Source organism: Sitophilus oryzae, unplaced genomic scaffold (genome assembly GCF_002938485.1).
Source record: "Sitophilus oryzae breed Bouriz unplaced genomic scaffold, Soryzae_2.0 scaffold_381_pilon_pilon, whole genome shotgun sequence".
Classification (NCBI taxonomy): Eukaryota; Metazoa; Arthropoda; class Insecta; order Coleoptera; family Curculionidae; genus Sitophilus; species Sitophilus oryzae.
Window position 1 is genome coordinate 699,068 of NW_022146953.1, and position 24,928 is coordinate 723,995.

A 24,928-nucleotide genomic window follows, 5' to 3' on the forward strand; every position below is an offset into this window, starting at 1 on the left:
TATTAATAATAAACACTTTTTAGTGTAATTTACCTAAATTTATTTAGCTTCCTCTTCAATGATCAATTTTCTTCTCATTCTACTGTTGAATGTTGAATTTCAGCAAGCTAAAGGCATCTTGAAGAGGTTGGTTGAATTGAAGTGCAGCTGTCCAAAAAAAATCCTTGTTCCAAAGCAGTACAATATCCCATTCAAAAAGTCAATTTTAAAAACAATTAGAAAATGTATGAGAGGAAAATCAATCAGAAAATAAATCCAAAGCTATAAAATTCTATATAGCCAATAGAAAGACCTAGAAAGTCTTAGAATAACAGCAGTAAAATAAACAATAATACAAATAAAACAGGGGCTTAGAGATCCAATCAACATGAACGAAAAATAATAAATTATATTTAAGAAAAATAAAATTTAGTTCCTCTGTAAGAAATGATGAATTGAAGTCATGAAAATGATTCAAAAACTACAATTCTAAATAGACAAAAGAAATAAAATGCAACAGAGAAAGAAACTCTCAGCACAGAATGACACAGCTCAAAAAAAATTATACAACTAATTGGAGGTTTAGTAGATTTCACAGAATGAATATAATAGGAAAACAATTACAGTAATGGAGGTATGTAGAATTGAAAAAAATGCATGAAAATGAGCGATGAACTAAAAGAATTCTCAGAAGAATGACACAAAAATTAATAGAAATATAAAGAAAATTTAGAGAAAAACAATCAATGGAAGAGTTTATAGAATTGATGAATGGTGTCATTCCCATATTGAAGAAAATATGGGAAATAAATAATGAAATCGAGGTATTATGATGCGTTGAAAAAATGGCATGAAAATGGGAGATGAATTGGAAAAAGAATGACATGAAAACGAATAAAAAAACGATAAACCTATACAGGCAATAGAAATGTTGAAATAAGTCTTGGAAAAATCTTAGAAAAATGACACAAAAATAAGACAATCATTGGAAGAATTTATTGGCATTTATGAATGATGATATTCCAATAATAAAGAAAATATGACAGACAAAAATTGTATAACAGAGGTAGGCCAAAAGTATGAGAAAATCATGTGGCCAATAAAAACTGGAAAATTGACCAAAAATTATGCTTAGCCTCCTCTAAAGAATATCTGGTCAAAATTTGACATAAAGCACATAAAGAAAAAATCCTCCAGAGCATACAAGTTCACCCCCCTTCATCAGATTTAACCCTTGTCCGACGATTAAGCCTCACCAGTCAGTTCCCATCCCAGCTAAGCAGCCTCGTCTCGGGTCACCCTCGTCACCCATCGAGCGGACATCCACCGGGACCCCCTACAGGCGGACCCCCCTCATCATCTTCAATGTGTCCGATATCCCGCCCCCTGCCCCTTCGAGGGTCACGGAATACGTGCACCAAGAAGTCTCGGAGCTTGGGTGCCAGGTTGTATCCGGCCGAAGCCTCTAGCATTAGAACACCTAGCTCGTAAACCAGAGGGTGGTGACTCCCTTGGGTACCTCTGCATGCTACACAGGTCATCGATGCCCGAACATCACGGTTAGGGGGTGACCCGGGTCTCCTCCTCTTCGGGGAGGCTAGTTATGATGCTCTGGAGTCGAAGTTACTCAGGAAAATTCATTGGAAAAATACTAGGAAAAGTAGAAGTCAGATTTTTTAAATAAATAGCAGAAAGGGGGTCTCCTCCTCTTAAAGGAGGCTAGCTATGATGTTATGAAGTGGATATTAACTGGGAAATTTCATCGGAAAAAAATCTAGAAAAGCCAGAAGTGATATCTTGTGGATAAATCAGGGTTTTGAATAAACGGCGAATGCGCCAGGAATCGATCCGAAATTTTTATAGTTCTTATTGCGAGATTTTTAAGTTTTATTGTGTATTTGAATTATAATTACACGGGCAAACCGAACCAACAGAATATGTAAAATTAAGTCATGGCATACGATCTGAAAAAAACGACATGAAAATAAATCCACAAAAACTTAATTCTGTGCAAGAAATTGCACAAGCAAAAAAATATTAGAAGAATGATACCATAAGAAAAATAATACATATAAAAGATTTATTGAAATACAGTTGATGGAATATTTTATAGAACTGATTATAATGCCTATATAATGGACAACATATGGGAACCAAGCTGTTATAGAAATATGAAAGTTAACCAAAAACAACTTGAAGTAAAATTCTAAGATTTGTTTTCTACCAAAAAGAAAGAGTAGTGACCAAATGCCAAAAATTGGACCAAATTTTAAATAAATGGTCTGAATTTGTTTATGATAATAAGGAACCATAAAAATGTAACTCAGAGACCCATTGGAAATTTTTTCTTACTTATTTAAAAATGATGAGATCCACTGATGAAGATTAAACACCAGCAAAAATATTTTTACCAAAAGAAAACCATAAAATTTTAGATATACGTCTAAGTTCTGATGCATTGCTAGTAATATTCAAGAAAAGGATAAATGTACTGCCCTGGAACTGTATACATCCATCGATTTGTTTTACAAAATCTGTAAAAAAGAAATAAATAGTATTACAATTTATTAATAATGCTCTAATAATTGTGTTTATTTTTTTTGTTTCATACTAATATTAAATATAAAAAATTCGGAAAGAGATAACTTTCCGAAACGTTAAGCATTTTTTTCTTTGTTAGGCAAATTTGTATTACTGTAAACATAACTTCGGACAAGCAGTGTCCGTTTAGGTTTAACGCAGAAGTGTTTATAAAAAATAACTATTTTATTTTGTAGATTTTCTTGCAGTGCAGTAGCGAAATACCCATAAAGGATTTTTTTGGAGAAATATTAGATATATCTTTAAAAATAAGGGACAAGAATAAAATAAACTTACTTTTAACTGGATAATATAAAATCAGTCTCGTAAACCAGAATGATTGAAAAACATCAGCATTATATAAGTGACCAAGGTTTCTTCTTGTAGGTGGTCTTTACATGTTGGGTGTGTATTATTAAGAACAGCCCTAAAAAGAAAATTACAGTTAAAGCATTATATTAATACAATGCAAATTTGTTAACAAAAATATGACTACAGCGTATTATACAACTAAAAACATTTTTTTAATCTGTAAGTATTACGTAATTGTGGAGAATGGGGGCACCTTTGGGTATACAAACACTGATTTATTCTAAAAGACGTAGAAAATACTTATCTGCCTGGACAAATAAACACCTTTCAGAATAAAAAACATCTGAAAACTTGAAAAAATCTAAGGAAAAAATATAGCAAATGCTTCTAAATATAAAGCAATATTAATCTAAATAATTTTAATTTTATTATACAATAGAGACATCAAGGAATGTATCTATACTTCCATATACTCGATTTCGAAAAAGAAATTTATGAAAATTAGGAAAATATAAAGTTTTTAACGATGATGTAATTGAAATGTTTGAAAGTGAAAAAAACTACAAAAAAAGGGAAAAGTAATGGGTACTTACGTTTTCAGGAGATCAAACAGGCCTTAAGGAACAGAATAAACTCAAATAGTGTACAGAAAAAGCACTTTTTCTATCAAAAAATCAGAAAAAATGTAAAAGCGTCGTGACTCCTTGCCGTTTACAACGGAAAATGGAAATGGCGTCCGTCAACGTTGTCAAATTGAACACGCATGCAAAACAGAATGGTCATTTTTTGCTGCATAAATAATAGATAATAGTGAGTCTAAAAGGAAATACATTATTTATTCAATTGAAAAAAAGCTTGTATCAATATGTGTATTAGATTTATCATGATCTTATAACGGTTCAATTTATTTTAGACTTGGAAAAATATTGATCTAGATTTAAGATTTCGCTAATATCTTGGCAACCTCGGAAAAATTTTAGTTCAAAATTCTCTCACTTTTTCCACAATGGCGCCACGTACATTCTTCTTCTTTTTTAAATTTCAGGTTTTAAAAGAGCACAACCACAGATTGACATATATTTTCTTCTTCTTCATTTTTTAATGGCTTTAACGTAGATAGGTCATCTGGCCAGCTTCCTGAAAAAAATAATCAAAAGGCAAGAGTTAAAATTGTAATCTATGGTTAATTGTTAGACAAAGATAACAAGAAAATTAAAAAAGAACAGCAATATCTGACGGTGGTAATTTGTGGTGGTAATCATAGTGGTAAAAACAAGTAATAATGTGGAAAAACGCAACTTTTCTTTTGAAAACGGCAAGCAAAGAAGTCCCTTCTCTATGCGGCACCCCCTTTCTTCAACAAGTCAGAGTAAGTAACAAAATTATGTTTTATAACCCCACATTCAAGCTCTCCAAAATTTCAGACCACCTACATACTTAAACGTCGATTTCCAACGCAATTACACAAGAAAGGGGGCCAACCGAAGAAACTGAGGAGTAGACATTATGTGTACGATCTAGTAAAGGACACTACCACTGAGAAACAACCAAACATAGATGTAATTCTCACAGACTTCGTGGAAGGTTATGGAAATGCAGGCGAAAAGATATCGGTTAACTCCCAGTTCGCTTACAACAATTTATTAGTCCCTGGATTAGCTGTGTACGCCAGCCCAGAAAACATAGAGAAGTACAAAGACCAAATAGAAGCCCTGGCTGACAAACAAACTTACAGTTCAGCTAATGCGGCCCTTGTAAGTCGTCAGAATACAGTTTTTTATTATAAAATACATTTTGTGGCGTTTTTAGACCCTGAAAACCCTATCTAGAATGACTTTATCGGTGGTAATGAACAAAGACCATCCCTGGACTTTACAACCGTGGCATATAAAAACTTCTTTTCGGAAATGTGGATATGTAGTGCCCGAGGATGCAATTGCACTACCTGAAAAGTCTATTACAGGTCCAAATATGGACTCGGAAGGAAAGGAATTTTATGTTATTGTCACAGTAAGTTTTCAAATTATGTATTTTGGAAGATAAATACTGTTTTTTGTATATTTATAGATAAATAATACTGAAAAAGTGAATGTAAGATGTAGACTACATCACTGGAGCACAGAGATAGTTGATAGAATCCCTTACGTTGATAAATTTTGGGAAAATCCAACTGAACCAATTTATAGTGAATTTACAGATGTTTTACAGACTATACCACCAAAAATTACAAAACTTAAGGATTAGAAATAAATAAATATAAAAGTTATTCGTGTTTTATTATTTATAAATTAATAAACTACGGCAAGAATACGTGATGTTATTATTTATTTAGAAAACATAGGAAACCAACCAATTTTTCTTGTAGTTTATAAATTTTAACAAGAGTTAAAATATTTTATTGTGTAGGCAACCAAATATACACATGTAGAATTATTAAAAAAAAATTATTTTATAAGTTTTAATATATTTATTCATACTGAGTGTTCACAACGCCGTTATACGAAGAGTTAATAAATATATCTAAGAGTGATAGATTGCAAGATGTGAAATTATCTGAAAAACAGGCGTTTTCGTATTCTTCAAAGTCTGTACCGTCTGAAAATGACCTAAAAATAAGAAAGACATATTAAATATTACTATTTTTTACTAAATATTAATCTAGACCTAATTATTTAACACGTACTTACCTGAATAATAAACCTATTAAATCTCTTAATAACGATTTACCTCCCATTTTTACAAAATCATCAGATTCGCATAATAATCGCTTTATACAGGATGATCCATTAAATCCCATGCTAGAAAAAATAATTTTTTATCATTCGAAACTCAGAATAAAATATTTTTCCCTAGCTTTTCTTACATTGTTAAAAAATCTTCCATCTTTTCAAGGAAGTTCTTTCTTTCAAGCACATTCCTTTTTGTTTTTGTTTTAGATTTGAAAAATATATCGATGTCAGGGGGTACAGCAAAAGGCACATCCATTTCATACACGATATTCCATGTTAATGGTTGGGGTCTTAATAGTGGTTTTGAACATGTAAAATTAATCTTAAAGAATATATTTTTTGATATCTTTAATTGGTATATTTTGGGGCAGAGAACTTACCACAAAATTGCTACCTTTAGGCCACTGTAAATACCGTCTTTTCCGAGATAAAAATACGTTTTTTCTCTTCAAAACTGTGAAATTTTGGGCATCACTAACCCAACTAAAGGCGAAGATGAAAAAATATATAAGTAAAACCCTCATTTAATGGAGGTGTATTCAAAATGAACGTAAAGTATACTAAAATAACAGTAATACTACAAACAACAGGTGTATATATATGTTCTTACTCTAATTTGTTGAAGAAATTATATATGTTTACGCATTCACTTAGTATACTTATTATCGTATATCCCTAACTGTAACACCTTTAAAAAAATGCTAAACAAACATATATATATACAGAGTGGTATAGAAAATATTTCAAAATATTATTCGAATATACGAAATAAAAATTCAATTCAATATATCTTAATTTTTTTTATTATTATACAGGGTGTTTCAAAACAAATGCGAAAAACTTCAGGGGGTGATTCCTTGTTCAAAATAAAGGGTAGTTTGCTTCATAAACGTTGGGTCAAAAGTCAACCATTAGGGAGATATTGCGGTACAAAGATGGCGGAAAAACAATGTTTTTATTTTTTATCTTGAAAACGAAAAGAGATAGACTAATAAAATTTTATGGAAGCATTACTGTTATGAAAACACATTTTCTGGTAATTTTTTCACTTTTTTAAAATGAGTGGAAGGGGTTGAAATAAACTACCCCTATCATTCTTGTTAACGAAATTTAAAGAAAAATCTTATCAAACACAAAAAAATTAATTTGGATAGTTTAGTTTGTTTAGAAACTTTTTTATCTCTTGTATTTTTTTGATAAAACTCACCGATTTGAAATTAAAAAATAAAATGTAAAGCATTACATGTCAGGACAAAAAACATTTTCTGATAAAGAATCTAGTGGGCTGCTGTAATTTTTTTAGGAAAAAATCTAGTCGGCCGCTGTTACTTTTAGGATGTTCCTAATATTATTTTATTTGACATTACTCTACTGCAATACGTTATTATCTAGAAGATTATTATTATCGTTATTATCACTAGATTCTTAATCTAAAAATGTTTTTTGTCTTGACATGTAATGCTTTACATTTTATTTTTTAATTTCCAATCGGTGAGTTTTATCAAAAAAAAAACACAAGAGGTAAAAAAGTTTCTAAACAAATTAAACTATCCAAATTAAAGCATTTGCATGTGTTTGATAAGATTTTTCTTTAAATTTCTTTAACAAGAATGATAGGGGTAGTTTATTTCAACCCCTTCCACTCATTTTAAAAAAGTAAAAAAGCTACCTGAAAGTGTGTTTTCATAACAGTAATGCTTCCATAAAATTTCATTAGTCTATCTCTTTTCGTTTTCAAGATAAAAATAAAAACATTATTTTTCCGCCATCTTTGTACCGCGATATCTCCCTAATGGTTGACTTTTGACCCAACGTTTATAAAGCAAACTACCCTTTATTTTGAACAAGGAATCACCCCCTAAAGTTTTTCGCATTTGTTTTGAAACACCCTGTATAGTACCTTGTCACTAAATATAATGGTAAAAATTATTAGAAAAAAAGCACGATTAGAAAACAATATCAACTCCAATCTAAAACAAATCAATACTTGAAATACTTGATTATTCAATAAATAATTATTCATTTATCACTACTTATGCGTTACTTATTAGTTGTTTAGTAGTGTTAGTTATATTCATCACAAAATGTGAGTATAAAAAGTATTAATAATATTTTTATTTACACTACATAATTATTTATACACTACATATTAATTTCTAGGATCTCAAGTAGTATTAAATATATTTTGTTAGCTACATATTTATTCACACTAGCTGAGTGTGCTATCGATATTTGTCTGAAATTGAGTGATAAAACATTATCAGAAAACGAAGGTTAGTATAATTCAGCCACATTTCTGTCTATTTTATAAATTAATAACACTTTTTACGCTCTTTTATTACGGGATACATAGTCAATCAAGTATGTTTTTACCCACTTTGGGGCGTAAAATTTAAAATTAGATTAAAACGTTGCACACTGATCAAAAACCGATAACAGCACAATAATTTAAAAAATACAGGGTGTCATTGAAATGGTGTAAAAAAAAATCTGGGTGTGATAGTACTCTTAAAAATAGTAAAAAAAGTTCCTATAAGTATAGGACGGAAAATGCATATTGAGGGAGTTAGGGGCAGTGAAAGGGTGAATTTAAAAAACGGTTGTTTTGAAATTGTAGTCAAAAAAAATGCTCTGTCATAAATTTTGACCCTAAATCAAATGGTGATACAGAAAAATTTATTTGGAAAAGCGGAAAGGGTAGTTCTTGCAAGGGTAGGGTTTTTTTTCGTGAATAACTTTTTTGTGGTTATTTTTTTTTGCAACGTGGGTTCATTTTTTGTAAACTACATTCTTTTACCTACAAAAAAGGCACTCTTGTTGCACATCGCCCAGAGCGATGGTTTTCGAGAAAATTGAAAGCAAAGAGATTGCTCTGATGGGTTGCTAACTGGTTAATCAACCTAAACTTATGAAAGTTATGGCGGTTCAAAAGTAACCAAGTAGTTATTAAATAATTAATTGGAAAATCAAAATTTCATGATTTTTAAAACATCGTTATACATTATTAATGTTAATTTAATTGACTATTTAAGGTAAAGACTGTTCAACCATCGTTCATCGTTACGTCATCGTTATTTGTCAAATACGAATTTTAGGGTGTGTCTGAGATCAGTTCATATGGTTTAGAAAATTTGCATTGATTTATTTTTTCTTTAACTCTATATCAGTTACGATCCCTTAAACTCCAATCCTTTGGACTGTTGCTGAAATTCTATTTATATACTATTTTTGTTGCCTTGAAATAAATTGCCATAAACTAATATTACTTAGGTTTAATTAAGTGCGAAAAAGAAAAAAACAGTTCTTTTTATCTTCTTTTCGTACGTCCATTACAGAAAAGGCAACAGCTTTTATCAATTTTAATAAAATAAGTAATTAATTGGCGTTATCTGAAAACTGTTTAAGTCATTTTGATACCAGTAGCAAAAATGTAAGATTTATAATAAAAAAAAGCGCTACACTAGGCTTACTTGATGTTGTTATTTATTATGTATCGTTTACAGAGGAATATAAGAAAAGAATTAACAACAGTTTCATGCAAACATTTTGAAATTAATATTTCTAAGTAATGACCCTATCTGGGAACCGCTGCACGTCTCTTTCTCGAGAAAAATAATTTATAAGTTTAGCAATGAGCTCTTGTTCATTTTGGTTAAATCTTTGAGGAATTTTTTGCAATAAAAAATTTGAATTTTGTTTCACAGCAACAATCGAATATGCAGTAATTTACGAAATGCCGTAATGGCTTCACCAATCTTTTTCATCTGGCTGGCAAGTGATTGAGAGAGTTCGACAATATATGACGTGACTTTGAACGATGGCCAAACATTCTATACATTCTATACAAAATGTATAGTTGCCTGCATTTAGTATTAATAAGTAACTTTTAAAATTTTTACTTAAAACAGTTAAAACTCAAACTAAAGCCTGTGAAAATTATTTAATTTTATCAACTTATTTGACTATCTATAGCTGTTTTGTTTTTGTTCAATACAGTTCAGAATTGACTTCAGATACAGATAGTGTATTCTTTAAAAAAAATTGTGTTTTAGATGAAATTTCAGACTTACTGGATGATGTGAAAACTGGAATTAAGAGTGAATTTAACAAACTTTTTGTAGAAAATCCTTCACAACATTTCGATTCCTTTCATCTCAATTTAACTCATCCAGCCTTAACGTAAGTAACATCAATTTAACCGAATTTGATCAATTTTATAGTTGAAAGAGTATAGCCGGATTAATATAGGAAATCTGCTCCCGCGGCTTTTTTGACTCGCACTCAAGGGATTTGGTGTTGAATCAAAATAATTCATCTACATTTTTAGCTCTCTAATTCAAACGGTTTTCGAGATTTTCAAAAAAAAAATGTTTTTTCAATTTTATAGTAAAATTCAAAATTAATTAATGATGATTTTCTTTTCTAATTTCTAGAAGTCTGAGACATGAAAAAATAATATGATCATGATTAGGGAATGCAATCCCGCAAATGCGGGATCCCTCTGTGATTCCGCGGGATCAAACTTGCGGGGATCTGCGGGATCGACACGAGGGGATCAAACTTGCGGGGATCTGCGGGATCGACACGAGGGGATTCCCCTTGCGGCTTAGCCATTAAAAATAAGTGAAACAAACAGGTTAATTGTTAGATTTCTTTTTGACGCGCCTAAGTGAAGAAAAGCGTTAACTAGTACCGTATGATCGAGAAAAAACGGCGTCAACGATGGCTCTGAAATGAAGATCGCTGTCATTTTATATGTAAATAAATATGGGAAATGTCATTGATCGTCATTTCCCAGCCAATTGAACGCCGTTTTTTTTCGATCATACGGTACTTGTGGACAATTACGTCAAATAAACTTAATTTATTTTTTAATTTGAAGAATAACTCTATTTGTGTTTATGTATAACTATTTTGTGTTTTGCGATGTTTTGTTATGATTTTTATAAATAAATATTTCAGTTCTTCTTATTTTTTAAAATATTTCATATATTTCCAATATTTCCATATATTTCGAATGTTTCAGGAAATATTTCCGAAAATATATTTCTGGAAATTTTACATTACTAGTTTCTTATTATTATGTTTTTAGAATTATAGGTGATTTTAACAATGGAACCCTAGTTTGGACCGAACCTTCCCTAAAATTATGGACCTTCAAACCAGAAGGTCTAGAAATATTCAATATGACCCTTGATAGCTTGTACATCAACGGAACATACGCCTTTGATGGTTATATTGGAGAAAAATTATTCAATCTTTATGGCAATGGCTCTTTCCAGTAACTATTTAAGCATTTAAGAATAATTTTAATGCCTTCATGATTTTATTTTTAGTGTAAACTTCACCAAATTCTCTGTAGCAGCCATAAGTAGCTTAGAAATAAATTCAACTTCTCTGTGCGTCCCTGTATCAGTAAACGTTTACTTAGTAGAAGCAGAGGTACTATGTCAAAAAAACATCCGAGAAATAAGTTAACATAGAGTAGTATTTTTTTTATTTCTCTAGAATTAGTTTTTTTCTTCTATAACAAAATGGACCCCCTTGTATATTTTCGACATTTTTAGAACAACTATGAAAATTTTATGGATGGCGATGAAGAACTAGACCCATTGTTAAACAGGGTGTTTGAATTATTAATGCCAGATGCAGTCAGAGTTGTTTGGAGAGACACAGCTGATGAAACTGACAGTTATATACAGAGTGTAAGTAACATTACAGAGAAAAACAAATCAAATAAATCATCTATCACTTACCTAACTTGTTGATTTCCTTTTTTAGATTATTGATAAAATTCTGAATGGAAATACTTCTGAGTCTTTATCTAAACTGTTATACAGCTATACGAAAATCAAAGATAAGCTGACATAAAACAATTTTGAATGGAAGAATATATCTACGTATAAAAATTATTATTTGGGGTATAAAATAAACATAATGCATATTGGCCGCATAATATTTAAATTAATTAAAGAATATACTAAATAGGTGTATTTATTTTACCTAAATAATCTTGTCCTTGCCTCTATGATTCCAATGTTTCATTTCAACATGATTCTCACGTATATCATCATCTTTCTACTCATTTTAATGCAACCTGCTTGACAAAGCCCAAAAAAGAATCTAAAATATACAACTAGTCTTTATTGTCTAACTTTGTAAAATTTGATGTAAAAAACTGCTTTTTTTAATTTTTCTCAGCTTTTGACTGTAGATGATTCTTTTGATTCTCATGTTCAAGAATCAACTTAAAGGTAAAGCACTCAAATGATACAAAAAAACAAAGACAATAAGTACCTTAAGATCTTCGAGTGCATCAAAATGAGCAGGGATGTCTTTCTCCAACTCATACCTTCTTTAATTTATTTCTAACAGATTTTCCAGTTCTGCATAACTTTCTTTCGTTTTTTCATCGGTTGCACAGCTCTGTCGGCCTCACTGAGTGTTCCTTTAAAATGGATCATAGCAGATCATAGTAAAAAGCACGATAATTTTCAGTAAAATAATAAAAAATTGTTAAAATACAGCAAAAAGTGACAATTTTTGACAACCGTTTCTAGGGTTAGGTTAACTTTCTCTTCTTTCTGTAATATGGGCCTTAAATTACAAAGTACAGGAGAGATAGGATTCTATCATATACTTTTCTTTTAAAGTATATGACTTTTACCTCTTGTCTATTTAGACAGTTGAATTTTTGAAATCAAAAACTAATTTGAAAATGTTGGAAGATATTGTTAATATCGACACAAAAACTCTCGATTTAGAGACAGCAGAGAAAGTTTTACCTATCTGGGAATCAATGTTGCAAATTTGTAAACTAAATACCTAGGTATACCCAAGTTAATAATTCACCTACCTTTTTTTAGATTCAGAAAAGTTGGAATGCTTACAACACCAAATAAAAGAGCATAAACAGGCACTGATGGCTTTAGAACTGAAAAAATCCGTAACAGAGAGATCCATAAGGAAGAACAATGATTTTCTTAAAGTTTAAAGCCATTTTTCTTCAAGTTATATCATAAAATTAATATTTTCTTTACACAGGAACTCAGTGAAAGAGATAATAATGCCAGTCAGGAGCTTGAAGAATTGAAATTTTTATATCCTGTTTACCATCATCAAAACGAAACACTTTTAAGCCAAGTCCAAAGCGATTTACAAGCTGAAACAAAAGAAAATGTATTAAAAGAAGATCTAAGCGAAAAGGAAGAAACGTTAATACAAATAAAACACTTAATTGAAGAAAATATAGAAGAAAATGAGATCAAGATCGAGAGTTTTATTAAAAAATACTTATAAATTAGATTAATTCATGTTAATGCTGTCAATTATTTTATTAAAAATACTTTTATAAATTAAATTACAATAATTCACGTTAAGATTTCAATTTCTTCGTTGAAATCATGGGCTGATAAATTACTTTCCAATTGTTCTAAGCTTTCTGGTATTTCCGATTGTAAAACGGCTACTTTGTTATCAATTTTTTCATACTTTGTTTCCAGATGTGATTTTCTCTTAACACATATGTCTTTAACATTTCTAAAATGAAATTTTCTTACGTTAATGAAAGAAACATATAAATTTTATATTATCACACCTGATCTTCTTCAAAGCATCATGTTTTTCATCAATTTTCAATTCCTGAACTGCTTCCCTGAATTCTTTAAGGAGTTTCTCTTCGTCAAGCCATTCTGATTTAACAGAATTAGGCAGGTCTTTCATTTTGGAGGAAAGTATAGTTTGTTCACTAAAAATCAAGTTGTTGGTATTGATATGAATGTATAAGGTAATATACAATGAACGTGATATAGCGAGAAATATGGTGGAAGATGATGGTAAGGATGGCAATCAGGCCGGGACAGGTGCAATATGAATAGTAAATATACATATTTGCACAAGCTACAGCCTAAATGCTTCACCTCCAGATCCAATCAAAAGAATTAACCTATATATTTTCAAAGAAAAAGAAACAAACTCCAGTCCCTCTAAACAATTATTTCTTCTTTAAATAACGAGTTTAGTGAGTATAAAACCGCAAAAACTGCGTTTTTCTTGAAAAAGTAATAAGGGCATTGACCAAATGACACTTATGATTTCTCAAAGCACCTTACCTGGCTTTCAGGATTCCTTCGTTTGCACGTTTCAAACTTTGCAAAAGCCTTTCTGTGAAAGAATCTTCCATGTTTTTGTCGAAAAACATTAATTACAAGGCCTCCAATTAAGCAATTTTCCTAGTAAAAAAGTGTGTTTAATTTCCTTTGCCGGAATTTCAAATAAAAACAGGAAAAGTCGTTAAAATGTAACAAGATTTCTTGACAGACGCCGGCAAAAACGATGAAGTAAAGAAATCTGTATTATGGGTATATATTTTCAATAAATTTGAAAAATTCAGTAGTTTGAAGGAAAAAATTAATAAAAATCATTGATTTTATTTAAAATGCAATAAAAATCTATTTAACTATTCATTAATTAATTGGAATATTACAGAATAACCATAAAAATTAATTCAATAATATACCGAAGTTTTGGCAGTCCTGGATAGATGGCGACATACAGAAAAATGATATTTTGAAAATATTTTTAGCTTTCTAATACAAATAACTAATAAATACGTATTTTTATTATATTATATACGAATTTAATCAATATAGAATTATTTCTGTTTAATTCTGCTACAATTAGGCTTCTAATAACTTGTAAAGCTTTGTAAATTAGTGGTATAATACTCACTTCATAGATGACACCACATGTTTTGTATTAGAGATGGGCATTTTATAAAAAAAAATTTAGCTGTTTTGCACGAAAAAAAGACCGATTCAATGAGCCTTTTCGCTTTTATATTGTCAGAGAGCGTTTCAGACTCAAATCAAACACAGACTTTGTCCGTTTCAAGCATCCGCAAAGGCTGAAAACTTTGCGCGATGTCAAATAAATTCGGAACAAATATAGCGGGGATTTGAACTTTGTGCGGCTTTGAACCACAAACAGAGCCGCAAAGGTCCCCGATCCCGTGGCGGGAAAGTTGGACGCAGAATGAGCAATTAATTCTGCGGTTCTTACGGGCAAACACCTCTTTTACGCGGCAGATAGAAGTTGGGTCTGAGTATAGGAAGCATTTACAGCTAGTAATATTGTTTTATTTTAGTTTAGGGCTTATTATAAATCTGTATGATGCGCGACTTTGCTGAAGTTTGAGTTACTTTTGTATGATTTATGTTTTATAAATGAAATTTTTGCTTTTAATGTAGGAATTTGTGTAAAACTGGGAAAATAAGTTCGTTATAACGTTTTCGTTTACAGCTTCTTTATTTTTAAGATTTTGAAGGTGAAACATCAACAAAATATTCCTTATGTTTGGACTAAATTTTCTCGAAAATAAAGACATAATTTAAAATTCCCTTTCAATATGGAGATAGATTGAAGTTTTGTGAATACAGTGATATATAATTTATATGGTTTTGCAACAAATTGCTCGCTATTTTATGGCAAATGCTGAAGCTCTGCAAACTTTAATCAAGCCTTAATCAGAGCACGTGTGTTTCGAATTATGTTTGTGGTTATAATAAGATTATTTGGAGGCTACATATAATTTCAACAAACCTCGAAAAATTATGACATTAATAATAAAATAAAAATAATAATCCCATTTTTAACGTAAAAATCGTCTAGTTCTTTACCGTATCATCACCCAGAGAGCGCTACTATAAACAGAAAACACCTCCATTTTGGAAAAACGGCATCGTTTAAGCTGAAACGAGATTCCTGATGGGTGGAAATCACGTCTCAAAGCGGATCGGTCTTATCGTTTATTTAAGATCTTTAAAATGGCGCCTGCCAGCTTGATGCCGTGCGATCCCGATGTTTAGCTTTGCCTGAGAGAGGTGTAATGCCTGGATTATGTCGTTGAGGTCGGCGGTCCTTAGCCAGACTACTAGTCGAGGGCCTTTGTTATGGAAATCGTACGTTTTGCCTCCAAAGTCAAGTGGTGTCTGCAATCTCAATCGTCTATTCGAGGGGATGGTGGGTTTTATTTTTCTTTTACCTGTGTTCCTTTTTTTATAACTACATTATGTTTGTTTTGTTTTTACTTTTATTTCTTGAAATTGCGTTTTAAATTTATTTTAAATTTTAGAACAGCTTCCATTATATTTTTTTATTTCTTAGAGTTATAGAGGTTTAATCTTTAAGGTGCGTCCACATTGCTCGTGATCCTGCTCGCGCTTTTGATTGTGCTTGCGTTGCTTGCGCTTCCTGTTTGTCGTGTTTCTCTAGATCTTTCGGCTCGCAAGCAACGGCATTGTAAAGCCGCGTCCAAGCTACTCGAACAAAATGTTCGCGAACATATATAATTAAACAGATACTAAGTGAAAATTGTGAGATAGGTAGATTTATAAATAATAAAGCCAACATGTACAGCTAGCCTAGGCCTATTACGCCAGGTAGGGCGTGCGTCTGCCTATGCTAGAGCGCGCGCGTTCTTTTTCCGACGGGTGTCGGTAAATCAAAAGGAGCGAACGGCGGACATTGTACCGGACACTTGGAAGGGTCTCATTTAATTTCGGGCGTCCATCTGTGATTTTTATTTTTTACCGAGTATTCGACAATGGGGGACGCAGTTATTGACTGGGATCGTGAAAAACATTTACAACTAATTTGTTTACACAAAGAAAAGAATTTATAATTTAATTTTATTGTGGGTTGAGTGTGAATAGCTATGTAGCTAGACTTCGTCCATATAATTTCATTTTTGTTAATAAAGACCTTTATGATTATTTTTATTTAAAACCGGAATTATTATGGGATTTTGAAATTAAAAATTACTACTTAATAGGAAGTTTGACACCGGAAATGAAATTTTACCATTACATTTTTAGAAATAAATATACCGGGTGTTTCTGTTTCACTTCTATAACTTTTTTAATTTTTTAGATAAAAAACGAGATTTGGTATGTTAGTATAGAACATAAATCAGGATTGATCGACAACAACTTTTGATTTAAATGGTACCCTCGGTATTTTTTACCGTATATGATAGAAAATGACATTCTAAATAGAATGATATATTATATGTCAACTTTTGACATTTTCAATTTAAAAATGGCCATAAATAAACGTAACGACAATTTTACTCCAAATACCAAGTATGTGGTACCAAATTATACGTAAAAAATGCTTTTTCCAAATATGCTGAGCCAGCCTAGTACCATTTGAAAAATTTGAGTTATCATTAAAAATACGATTTGGGCACCTTTTAAGCGGTCATGAAAGGATACGAAAAAAAATTATACGATCAAATATATGTTTCCAAAGTTCTTTGATTACAAATTAATAGTTTTAACTCAGTCTTGGCACTCTAGATTTAAAATGCTATTTTTATTTAATTGGAATTGTCTAAAATTGACGTATGGTATGTCATTCTATTCAGAATGTCATTTTCTATCAAATAAAGTAAAAAAGTACTTAGGATACAATCTAAAAATACAAAGTTGTAGTCATTTCCGGTGAAACAGGAAGCGACCGAAGCTAATTGAATACGTCAATCAATCCCGATTTATGTCATATACTAACAAACCAAATTTCGTTGTATTATATGAAAAAATAAAAAAGTAAAAAAGTGAGCCCCTTTTGAGAAACACCTTGTAGAATCGGCTGAAAATGAATACAGATCTTAAAAATACACTATAACGAATAATCTACCAAAAGACCCCTGTAACCCTCCGCCTGCTAAATATTGATTCTTCAACGACAAAAGTTCTTAAACTGTTTACCGGTTAATTTATTTAATAAAATGCTTGCACTCGAAATGCGGGCACTCGAAAAAACAGCGACTACCTAAACGCATCTATAGATCTATAGAGCAAACTGGTTGTCGCATTCTTCCCCGCACCTCGGTCCTCGGGACCGATGCGATGGGCTGTGCCGTCGTTTACGACCTGCTGCTACGAGTATATAGTGCTAATTATATATGTTCCCGAACGTTTTGTTCGAGTAGCTTGGACGCGGCTTAATGTAGCGCTGGCGTTCGTGCTGTTCGGACATGGATGATACCGAAGTATTTTTAATAGCGGCTGCTAGTGCGATCATTATTGCAAAACGAAGAAGACAAACAGAAAAAAGGCGGTATTGGATGTCTAATAATTTCAAAAGTAGATCAGTGAAAGTAAACATCTACGCGATTTACAAAACGGGCAGAATGTTTTTTAATATTTTTTATCGCATGTCCGCTACTGATTTTGAAAGACTTATTGACTTAATTGGCCCCCGTATAGAAAGAAAAAATACAACTTTTAGGAAGCGTATTCCGGTTAAAGAAATATTTAAATAAAGATTGGCCATAACATTAAGATTCCTTGCAACTAGAGACTTACGAAACAAATTTTGGATACGAATACAAGCAACTTATGACTTGTTTAAAACAATCTCGAAGTGGATAAGGATTTTTGACGTTAACGGGTCAAAAATCTCAAAAGTTTTTACCTGATTTTTTGAGAAATAAGGTCTATATTATGTAGTAAAGTATCAGATTCATCCACCAATATGTTGCAAAACAAGAAAATGTGTGTAATTCTGGAAAAACCGGCAAGTAAATGTTCAAGACCTGCTTTTCTTTCTGCCTACCTATTACAAAACAAATCTACGCGGCGAAAATTTAACTGAAACTGAAAATTTTAACGAAGTTCATCTACGAAACAGCAAGGCATCATCCAAAGTATTTTTCAGAAGTAGATCTCACTATGGAAGCACTGACTGGCACAATACAAAATTATTATTCGTTCTTTCCAGCGAAAAATCTATGTCTGGGCCTGTCTGGTGGGTAGGAATTTTCTCCAGCTCTTAGATATAAGTATGTTGGCTATTAGATATAAGTATGTCTTAGATATAAGTATGTTGGCTAAAAATTTAACTGTAACCGAAAGAACCTTTAGTACTTATGGATTTGTCCATCGACCAACAAGAAACAAACTTACTATGGAAAATGGATCTCCGGGAATAGACCCGGAAAACTTACTTCTATTGCCCATAATTATATAATTTATTAAATGGAGAAACAAAGAATGGTAGAGGCTGCTGAAGAAGTAATATATAGATTTTTGACAATTAACAAAAGAGAGAAAAGATATCCGTATACTATCGCATAGGTCACTCTGGCTTTGAATAGCTTAAAAAACATTATTGTCTTTTTTTTTGTAATTTTTTTTATTATATTATTTAATAATTTTTTTCTTTGATTTATAAATTACCTGTAATTTTATATCACTGTACGCCACTGTCTTTCTCCAATATCATTCGGTCAATAGAACGTTCGAACGATATAATCCTATACTCTCTTCTTTTCTCCCTCCCAGTACAACCCCTACCCTCTATCCCTACCACCCTCCACCCCAACATCCGATCCGATAACAGTTTATTCTCCGATATCTCCACACAGACACAACTCATTAAAATCTCCCAAGTTTATCCTCCTCCTCCTCCCCTAACCGATAATCCCACTACGAGCTTGCCTAAAACAAAAGATAGTCGATACACTTAAAAAAATATATATCACTTTCTAATCACTATAATTTTTTTAACTAAAAACACAGTTTACTTATTGGACAGCTAGTCGACTAACGATCATTCACAATTATTCACATACCAAAACTCTCGATTTAGAGACAGCAGAGAAAGTTTTACCTGTTCGGGAATCAATGTTGCAAATATGTAAACTAAATACCTAGGTAAGTTGTAATGCTTACAACACCAAATAAATCAGCATGAACAGGTACTGATGGTTTTAGAACTAAAAAAATCTTTTTTACACAGGGACACAGTGAAAGAGATAATAATAAATAAATAAATAAATCATATTCTGATTGTTGAAACAATAATTGTATAATAAAAAAAAATCTTAGAGTAACAAATGCACATAGAGGAGAGACTATATTTTGTCGCGGAGTGTACACTAGATAAACATAGTGGCGAGAATAGGATTTCTTTCGCATTTCTAGAGATTCTGCCTCCCCAAGGCCCCCTTTCGTGGCCCCCTCCGATCCGGGAGCTGCGTTTAGACCCGGAATAATCCGGACTTGTCGACGTCTGGTGGTTTTTCCGCAGTTTTTCCTCTTTTTCGGTAATTTTCCGGAGACGTATCTCGCAAAATACGGATTTCAACGAATTGTCTGTCTATTTTCGTTTAGGATTTAGTTTTAGTGTCTAGAATGCCACTTTATCTAAAGAAGAAAACATTAGATTAATGTCTATTTAATTATTAATAATTCCCCAACATCTCCGCCACTGGTCCACTTGCAGCGCTCATTTATACTTTAATTCGATACAAACGCCTATAAATAAGAAAGATTAGCTTGTTTTCTGGCCGGCCTGATATAGTAGGAGGGAAATGGGGGAACGTAGGGGTAGATAGGAGATATATTTGCGCTTCCTGTAAGGGTTTAGCGATGGTTTCCGCTAAAATCGCACGATCGTCCTATATTTACTGCGTCATTAATAAATCCAGCTTGATCGGATATCTATATAGACCGAACAACTATCTATCAGTCGTTTGTATCTGTCGGATTTAGATAACGCTTTAATAACCACGAAACTACAGATTTATTTATTTTTTGAGAAAAAAACATTCTTAAATTGTAGCAAAATTCTGAATCTTTTTGAAAAAAAAATCCATAAATTTAGGGAAAATTATGTACATTTGGCAACATCGCAAAAAATCCCCATCTTCAGGGAAAAATCGTCAACTTGGCAACGTTGCATTTTTTTTTAAATTTGATTAGATTTTTGAGATGGTCTTGATACTTTTTCAAATGAAAAAAAAAATCCGTGTAATTGGGGAAAATTGTCGAAATTTGGCAACATGAAAAAGCAATTTTTCTCTCATCAACATTCACGTTAGGCCGCTGGCAGTGACGTATTCGAGTCCTATTGTCCCCAACATTTATCAACGGGCATATTGGCAGTTGAGTATCGGATTCCTGAGTCCTTTTGTTAAAGGGTTCCTGCGGGACGCCCGGGAAGGAAGGGGGGATACACGCAGTTTGACTGATGTCCGTGTCCACGGACACTATTAATTTCCATTCGGTATTTCCAGGTTTCATTATTACATTTTTTCGCTATTTCTCTCAAAAGTGTAACGGTTTTTCAACGAATCAGACATAAATTTTGTCAAAGTTAAGTGATAGAAAGATAGAAATGATACGTTAAAAAACTATGTTTCATTCATATAGTCTAGGTAAAAATTACAGAGATGCTTGATTTACCAATAAGTAGGTACAGAGCGATCAAAAATGATTTTGGAAATTTGCGAGCCTTAAAAACCTTCATATTCCTTCAACTTCACAAAAAATTCCAGGTCTTGTAAAATATCATCAAATTTCCTGTATTTTGCCTTTTTTATAATTAGGAGAATATTTTTAAAAAATTATTTCTGCTAATTTTCGGACATCGATGTATGTATTTAAATAAACTTTTTATTAAAAAAATAAAACAATCAAAAATGCTGTGATAGATACTCGATAGCAGTATTATAAAGTATGTTTCAAAAGATTCATTGCTTACAAGTAACTGCTTGATCAGCCATGATCAGCTGACTTATTAGTTATATTTTCCGTACACCTATTTATTTCTTTTCAATATCAAAACTTTGGTTTAGTTATGGTATGTCTGTAATAAGACGTGTTGAACGATAAAATGTATTTAATAATTTTTTATTATATGTTTAAATCTTGCGAATTGCGGACTTTTTGACAGCAACATTGCTTTAAACTAAGGCATCCTTAATTAAACACCGTTAAAATTAAAGAATAGAGGTAGAAAAAAACAATAAATACTCCTAATAAATATTTTAACAATTTTTATTGTGCAAAACTACCAGAAACCTTCATGTCTTTTTGTCTTCTTTTTCGATAAAAATCCTTCAGCTGTTAAATCGACGAAATTTTACTGTAAAATCCCTAATATTGAGGGAAACCTTTCAATTCTGGCAACACTGTCCCTCCCATACAATCTACATCTACACCTAGAATAAATTTCTATGAAAATAAGGAGCGAACAACAATTATAGACGAATTTACAGATCGCAAGGCACAATCGTTCCATTAAGGATAAGAATTATCTAGCCAGTAAAACTAAATTTATTCAAGTTAATAAAGCTTTTCCGAAGTGCTCCGCTCTTTTCCAAAATTAAGTTTTTCCAAGATAACGTTGGAAGTCGTTCCGCACCAATTTACAACTTTCATTATCGAGTTTCCCTAATTGAGAAGTAGAGGAAGTATCAAATCGATTTTTTTATTTGCAATGATAATAGGTACCTTAAAAATTCTCCATCTAGTGTAGTAAAAATCCTTTCAAAATATTTGCACTTCTTTGAGATATATTCTATATATTAGTATGTAAAATTAACTTACAAGAATTCATGTAAGTTCCAATACTACACCCAAAAAATGCTACAAAACTCAAAAGTGATACTATTAAAAATCCCATTTTCATGATTTTATACAAATAAATGTACATACAACCATGCAACTGAAGGCTTATCGTATAAATAATATGCAGAATTGATTATGATCACTTTAGAATATACCCTGTTTCATCAAGTAGTCTTATTTATTATTAAACTTAAGATTTTATCGATAATTTAAGTTGTTTTTATCGAAATTATTATTTTATTCACTCAGCACCTGCACAAAAATTTGTAATTATACAGCTGTACAAATAATTGCTCCTTACCATAGAAAGTTAAACAATGATTTCTTCGAAATAATATGTATCACGATGAAACATATATTGTAGTACTAGCGTGCACCAGCGACTTCGTTCGCGTCGAATTAATCATTTGTAATGGTGATGATAAAGCAAAGCAAGAATTTCCAGTTTAAGCAGAATCGTGGTTAAGAAATTACCCAACTTTTTGGAACACCCCGCAGGATTTTTTAAAAAATTTCAAAATATGTAAAAAAACCAAATAAATTATGTTTGTCCAAACGTTTTCCCGAAAGACTAACCGTTTTTTAAATAACAAATATTGCATTATTTGAGGACCGTTTTCACCCTCTTGGAATTTGAGATTCGAGAAACCCCTTCTTATCGAACCTCTACACCCCACAGTCAATTCGTTTGCCAAAAATCAGCTTTAAACGTCAAGCAATTTAAGTCGTAATTACTCAATGGTCATATTTTATGAAACACCCTGTATAAATTTATAAAAACTCTTAAAATATGTAAAAAATAAAATAAAATATACGTGTTTAAGCGTTTTTTCGGAAACTTGACCGTTTTTTAAATAAAAAATATTGTAATATTTGAGGGGTGGTTTCACCCTCTTGGAACTGGAATTTCGAAAAATCCCTTCTCATCGAACTTCTACACCCTAGAATCAACCTGTATGCCAAAATTGAGCTTCTTACGTTGAGTGGTTTGAGCAGGATCGTGATTAATCAGTATGTCAGTCACTTAAGGATTTTATATATTAGTATAGATTATTGACCATTTTCAATGAGGAAAAAATCAATATGTACCTGCGAAAGCTTATAAACGAATTTCCAATTGATAAATTAAATAACGACGTAAGAATTCTTCGGGTAATATTGTATTGTTCAGCAATAAATCAATGCTGAATCTAGGTTATATTTTAAAGTCAGCAGTTTTGTAAGGCTAAATCCGCCTGTAATGGCGTTCGAAATTCTGTTTCTAACAATATTGAGGAATCCTTCTTTTCGAGAACGATTTTTCTAAAAAGAGAAAAATGATCTAAAGTAGAAAAGATTAATTTTAACAGGTCTTTTTTTTAACAGTCTTTTTTTTAACATTTTAGGTATGAATTAGGATGACAAATATCCTTGGAGTTTAATTTATTTTTTAGTACTTCTTACTAACAGTACAACAGTACTTCTTACTGACATGCTTGAAAAAGTGTGAAAATAAAGTTCTGTTTTAATATAAATTTTATTTTCAATTTATACTTCTGTAATCTGTACATTTTCTGTTTCCTGAACAGCCTGCAAATTTTGTGGAATACACCCCAAAATACACGCTTTTATGCAAATGCCTAATAATGTTAATGCTTAAATTTATTTTTTTTAGAAGAGAAAAACTTCTGAACCTAACGAACAATTCGTATTTATAGTGGTTTACAGTAATTTTGTTAAATTATACCAATATTCTCGTTGATTGTTTGTTTGAAATAATTATGACAATGTCCTCCAATGAAAATGCGAGTTGCTTAACTCTAATAATTCTAATTCTGAGCTAGCAAAAGCGCTAAATGCTTTACCTAGACCGTTATTCAGAAGCTACAAACTTATCGATGAAAATATGCATAAAAATTTCCTTTCTAGGACACAACCAGTGGATATAAGTACCAAGGTACAGTATCAAGTTTATTATAATACTTTTCTCAGCTTTAAATCAAATGTTTTTTGGTTTTTGCGCAATCCTTATTCCTTTTTCTTCTCGCTAGCTCATATAAGGCCGTAATTCTCATAAAGAGGAAGAGGAAGAGGAAGAGGAAGAGGAAGAGGAAGAGGAAGAGGAAGAGGAAGAGGAAGAGGAAGAGGAAGAGGAAGAGGAAGAGGAAGAGGAAGAGGAAGAGGAAGAGGAAGAGGAAGAGGAAGAGGAAGAGGAAGAGGAAGAGGAAGAGGAAGAGGAAGAGGAAGAGGAAGAGGAAGAGGAAGAGGAAGAGGAAGAGGAAGAGGAAGAGGAAGAGGAAGAGGAAGAGGAAGAGGAAGAGGAAGAGGAAGAGGAAGAGGAAGAGGAAGAGGAAGAGGAAGAGGAAGAGGAAGAGGAAGAGGAAGAGGAAGAGGAAGAGGAAGAGGAAGAGGAAGAGGAAGAGGAAGAGGAAGAGGAAGAGGAAGAGGAAGAGGAAGAGGAAGAGGAAGAGGAAGAGGAAGAGGAAGAGGAAGAGGAAGAGGAAGAGGAAGAGGAAGAGGAAGAGGAAGAGGAAGAGGAAGAGGAAGAGGAAGAGGAAGAGGAAGAGGAAGAGGAAGAGGAAGAGGAAGGAAGAGGAAGAGGAAGAGGAAGAGGAAGAGGAAGAGGAAGAGGAAGAGGAAGAGGAAGAGGAAGAGGAAGAGGAAGAGGAAGAGGAAGAGGAAGAGGAAGAGGAAGAGGAAGAGGAAGAGGAAGAGGAAGAGGAAGAGGAAGAGGAAGAGGAAGAGGAAGAGGAAGAGGAAGAGGAAGAGGAAGAGGAAGAGGAAGAGGAAGAGGAAGAGGAAGAGGAAGAGGAAGAGGAAGAGGAAGAGGAAGAGGAAGAGGAAGACAAAAACCGCTTAAAATAAAAATAAAACGCTTTATTCAAGACTAATAATTCGTAACGCAAATCGATTGAATTAGTATATAGGGTA

General features: G+C 32.1%; 5 protein-coding genes and 1 long non-coding RNA gene across 7 annotated transcripts; 3 read left to right on the forward strand and 3 right to left on the reverse strand.

The window, feature by feature from the left end:
- Positions 1-2,035: 2,035 nt before the first annotated feature.
- On the reverse strand, positions 2,036-3,562 carry LOC115885310. Its single transcript, XR_004050710.1, has 3 exons — positions 3,465-3,562; positions 2,857-2,986; positions 2,036-2,513 (listed from the first exon to the last, which is right to left on the reverse strand). It is a non-coding gene; the product is annotated as an uncharacterized LOC115885310 (long non-coding RNA).
- A 512-nt stretch (positions 3,563-4,074) lies between these two features.
- On the forward strand, positions 4,075-5,137 carry LOC115885337 (39S ribosomal protein L9, mitochondrial). The gene is made up of 4 exons (XM_030904216.1): positions 4,075-4,240; positions 4,296-4,625; positions 4,681-4,881; positions 4,939-5,137. Exons 1-4 carry the CDS (start codon positions 4,154-4,156, stop codon positions 5,113-5,115), a joined length of 795 nt encoding a protein of 264 aa, XP_030760076.1. The 5' UTR covers positions 4,075-4,153; the 3' UTR covers positions 5,116-5,137.
- A 189-nt stretch (positions 5,138-5,326) lies between these two features.
- On the reverse strand, positions 5,327-7,507 carry LOC115885342. Its single transcript, XM_030904221.1, has 5 exons — positions 7,501-7,507; positions 5,981-6,083; positions 5,735-5,922; positions 5,559-5,669; positions 5,327-5,477 (listed from the first exon to the last, which is right to left on the reverse strand). Exons 3-5 carry the CDS (start codon positions 5,854-5,856, stop codon positions 5,339-5,341), a joined length of 372 nt encoding a protein of 123 aa, XP_030760081.1. The 5' UTR covers positions 5,857-5,922; positions 5,981-6,083; positions 7,501-7,507; the 3' UTR covers positions 5,327-5,338.
- Positions 7,508-7,530: 23 nt separating this feature from the next.
- LOC115885338 lies at positions 7,531-11,708 on the forward strand. Its single transcript, XM_030904217.1, has 7 exons — positions 7,531-7,686; positions 7,761-7,873; positions 9,653-9,779; positions 10,693-10,881; positions 10,937-11,042; positions 11,168-11,305; positions 11,382-11,708. Coding segments are annotated over exons 1-7 (765 nt in total). The 5' UTR covers positions 7,531-7,684; the 3' UTR covers positions 11,472-11,708.
- A 544-nt stretch (positions 11,709-12,252) lies between these two features.
- LOC115885340 lies at positions 12,253-12,931 on the forward strand. The gene is made up of 3 exons (XM_030904218.1): positions 12,253-12,412; positions 12,467-12,588; positions 12,645-12,931. Exons 1-3 carry the CDS (start codon positions 12,319-12,321, stop codon positions 12,897-12,899), a joined length of 471 nt encoding a protein of 156 aa, XP_030760078.1. The 5' UTR covers positions 12,253-12,318; the 3' UTR covers positions 12,900-12,931.
- On the reverse strand, positions 12,672-13,930 carry LOC115885341. 2 transcript variants are annotated; one of them, XM_030904220.1, is made up of 4 exons: positions 13,712-13,930; positions 13,198-13,347; positions 12,965-13,139; positions 12,672-12,762 (listed from the first exon to the last, which is right to left on the reverse strand). In XM_030904220.1, exons 1-3 carry the CDS (start codon positions 13,798-13,800, stop codon positions 12,971-12,973), a joined length of 408 nt encoding a protein of 135 aa, XP_030760080.1. In that variant the 5' UTR covers positions 13,801-13,930; the 3' UTR covers positions 12,672-12,762; positions 12,965-12,970. The 2 variants fall into 2 exon arrangements, with proteins under 2 accessions (XP_030760080.1, XP_030760079.1); XM_030904219.1 differs by lacking the exon at positions 12,672-12,762 and having other exon boundaries at positions 12,920-13,139.
- Positions 13,931-24,928: the final 10,998 nt, after the last annotated feature.

What these genes read in the sequence shown, in the direction of transcription:
- LOC115885337 (XM_030904216.1), top strand. Translation starts at nt 4,154, where the DNA reads ATGTGGAAAAACGCAACTTTTCTTTTGAAAACGGCAAGCAAAGAAGTC. An exon ending in GTTCAGCTAATGCGGCCCTT is followed by an intron (nt 4,626 to 4,680) that starts GTAAGTCGTCAG and finishes TGGCGTTTTTAG; the next exon opens with ACCCTGAAAACCCTATCTAG. An exon ending in AATTTTATGTTATTGTCACA is followed by an intron (nt 4,882 to 4,938) that starts GTAAGTTTTCAA and finishes GTATATTTATAG; the next exon opens with ATAAATAATACTGAAAAAGT.
- LOC115885342 (XM_030904221.1), bottom strand. Translation starts at nt 5,856, where the DNA reads ATGGATGTGCCTTTTGCTGTACCCCCTGACATCGATATATTTTTCAAA. An exon ending in ATGGAAGATTTTTTAACAAT is followed by an intron (nt 5,670 to 5,734) that starts GTAAGAAAAGCT and finishes TATTTTTTCTAG; the next exon opens with CATGGGATTTAATGGATCAT. An exon ending in TTAATAGGTTTATTATTCAG is followed by an intron (nt 5,478 to 5,558) that starts GTAAGTACGTGT and finishes TCTTATTTTTAG; the next exon opens with GTCATTTTCAGACGGTACAG.
- LOC115885338 (XM_030904217.1), top strand. An exon ending in AACATTATCAGAAAACGAAG is followed by an intron (nt 7,874 to 9,652) that starts GTTAGTATAATT and finishes ATTGTGTTTTAG; the next exon opens with ATGAAATTTCAGACTTACTG. An exon ending in TTAACTCATCCAGCCTTAAC is followed by an intron (nt 9,780 to 10,692) that starts GTAAGTAACATC and finishes TTATGTTTTTAG; the next exon opens with AATTATAGGTGATTTTAACA.
- LOC115885340 (XM_030904218.1), top strand. Translation starts at nt 12,319, where the DNA reads ATGTTGGAAGATATTGTTAATATCGACACAAAAACTCTCGATTTAGAG. An exon ending in GGAATCAATGTTGCAAATTT is followed by an intron (nt 12,413 to 12,466) that starts GTAAACTAAATA and finishes ACCTTTTTTTAG; the next exon opens with ATTCAGAAAAGTTGGAATGC. An exon ending in AGAACAATGATTTTCTTAAA is followed by an intron (nt 12,589 to 12,644) that starts GTTTAAAGCCAT and finishes TTCTTTACACAG; the next exon opens with GAACTCAGTGAAAGAGATAA.
- LOC115885341 (XM_030904220.1), bottom strand. Translation starts at nt 13,800, where the DNA reads ATGTTTTTCGACAAAAACATGGAAGATTCTTTCACAGAAAGGCTTTTG. An exon ending in GAAGGAATCCTGAAAGCCAG is followed by an intron (nt 13,348 to 13,711) that starts GTAAGGTGCTTT and finishes CTTGATTTTTAG; the next exon opens with TGAACAAACTATACTTTCCT. An exon ending in GATGCTTTGAAGAAGATCAG is followed by an intron (nt 13,140 to 13,197) that starts GTGTGATAATAT and finishes ATTTCATTTTAG; the next exon opens with AAATGTTAAAGACATATGTG.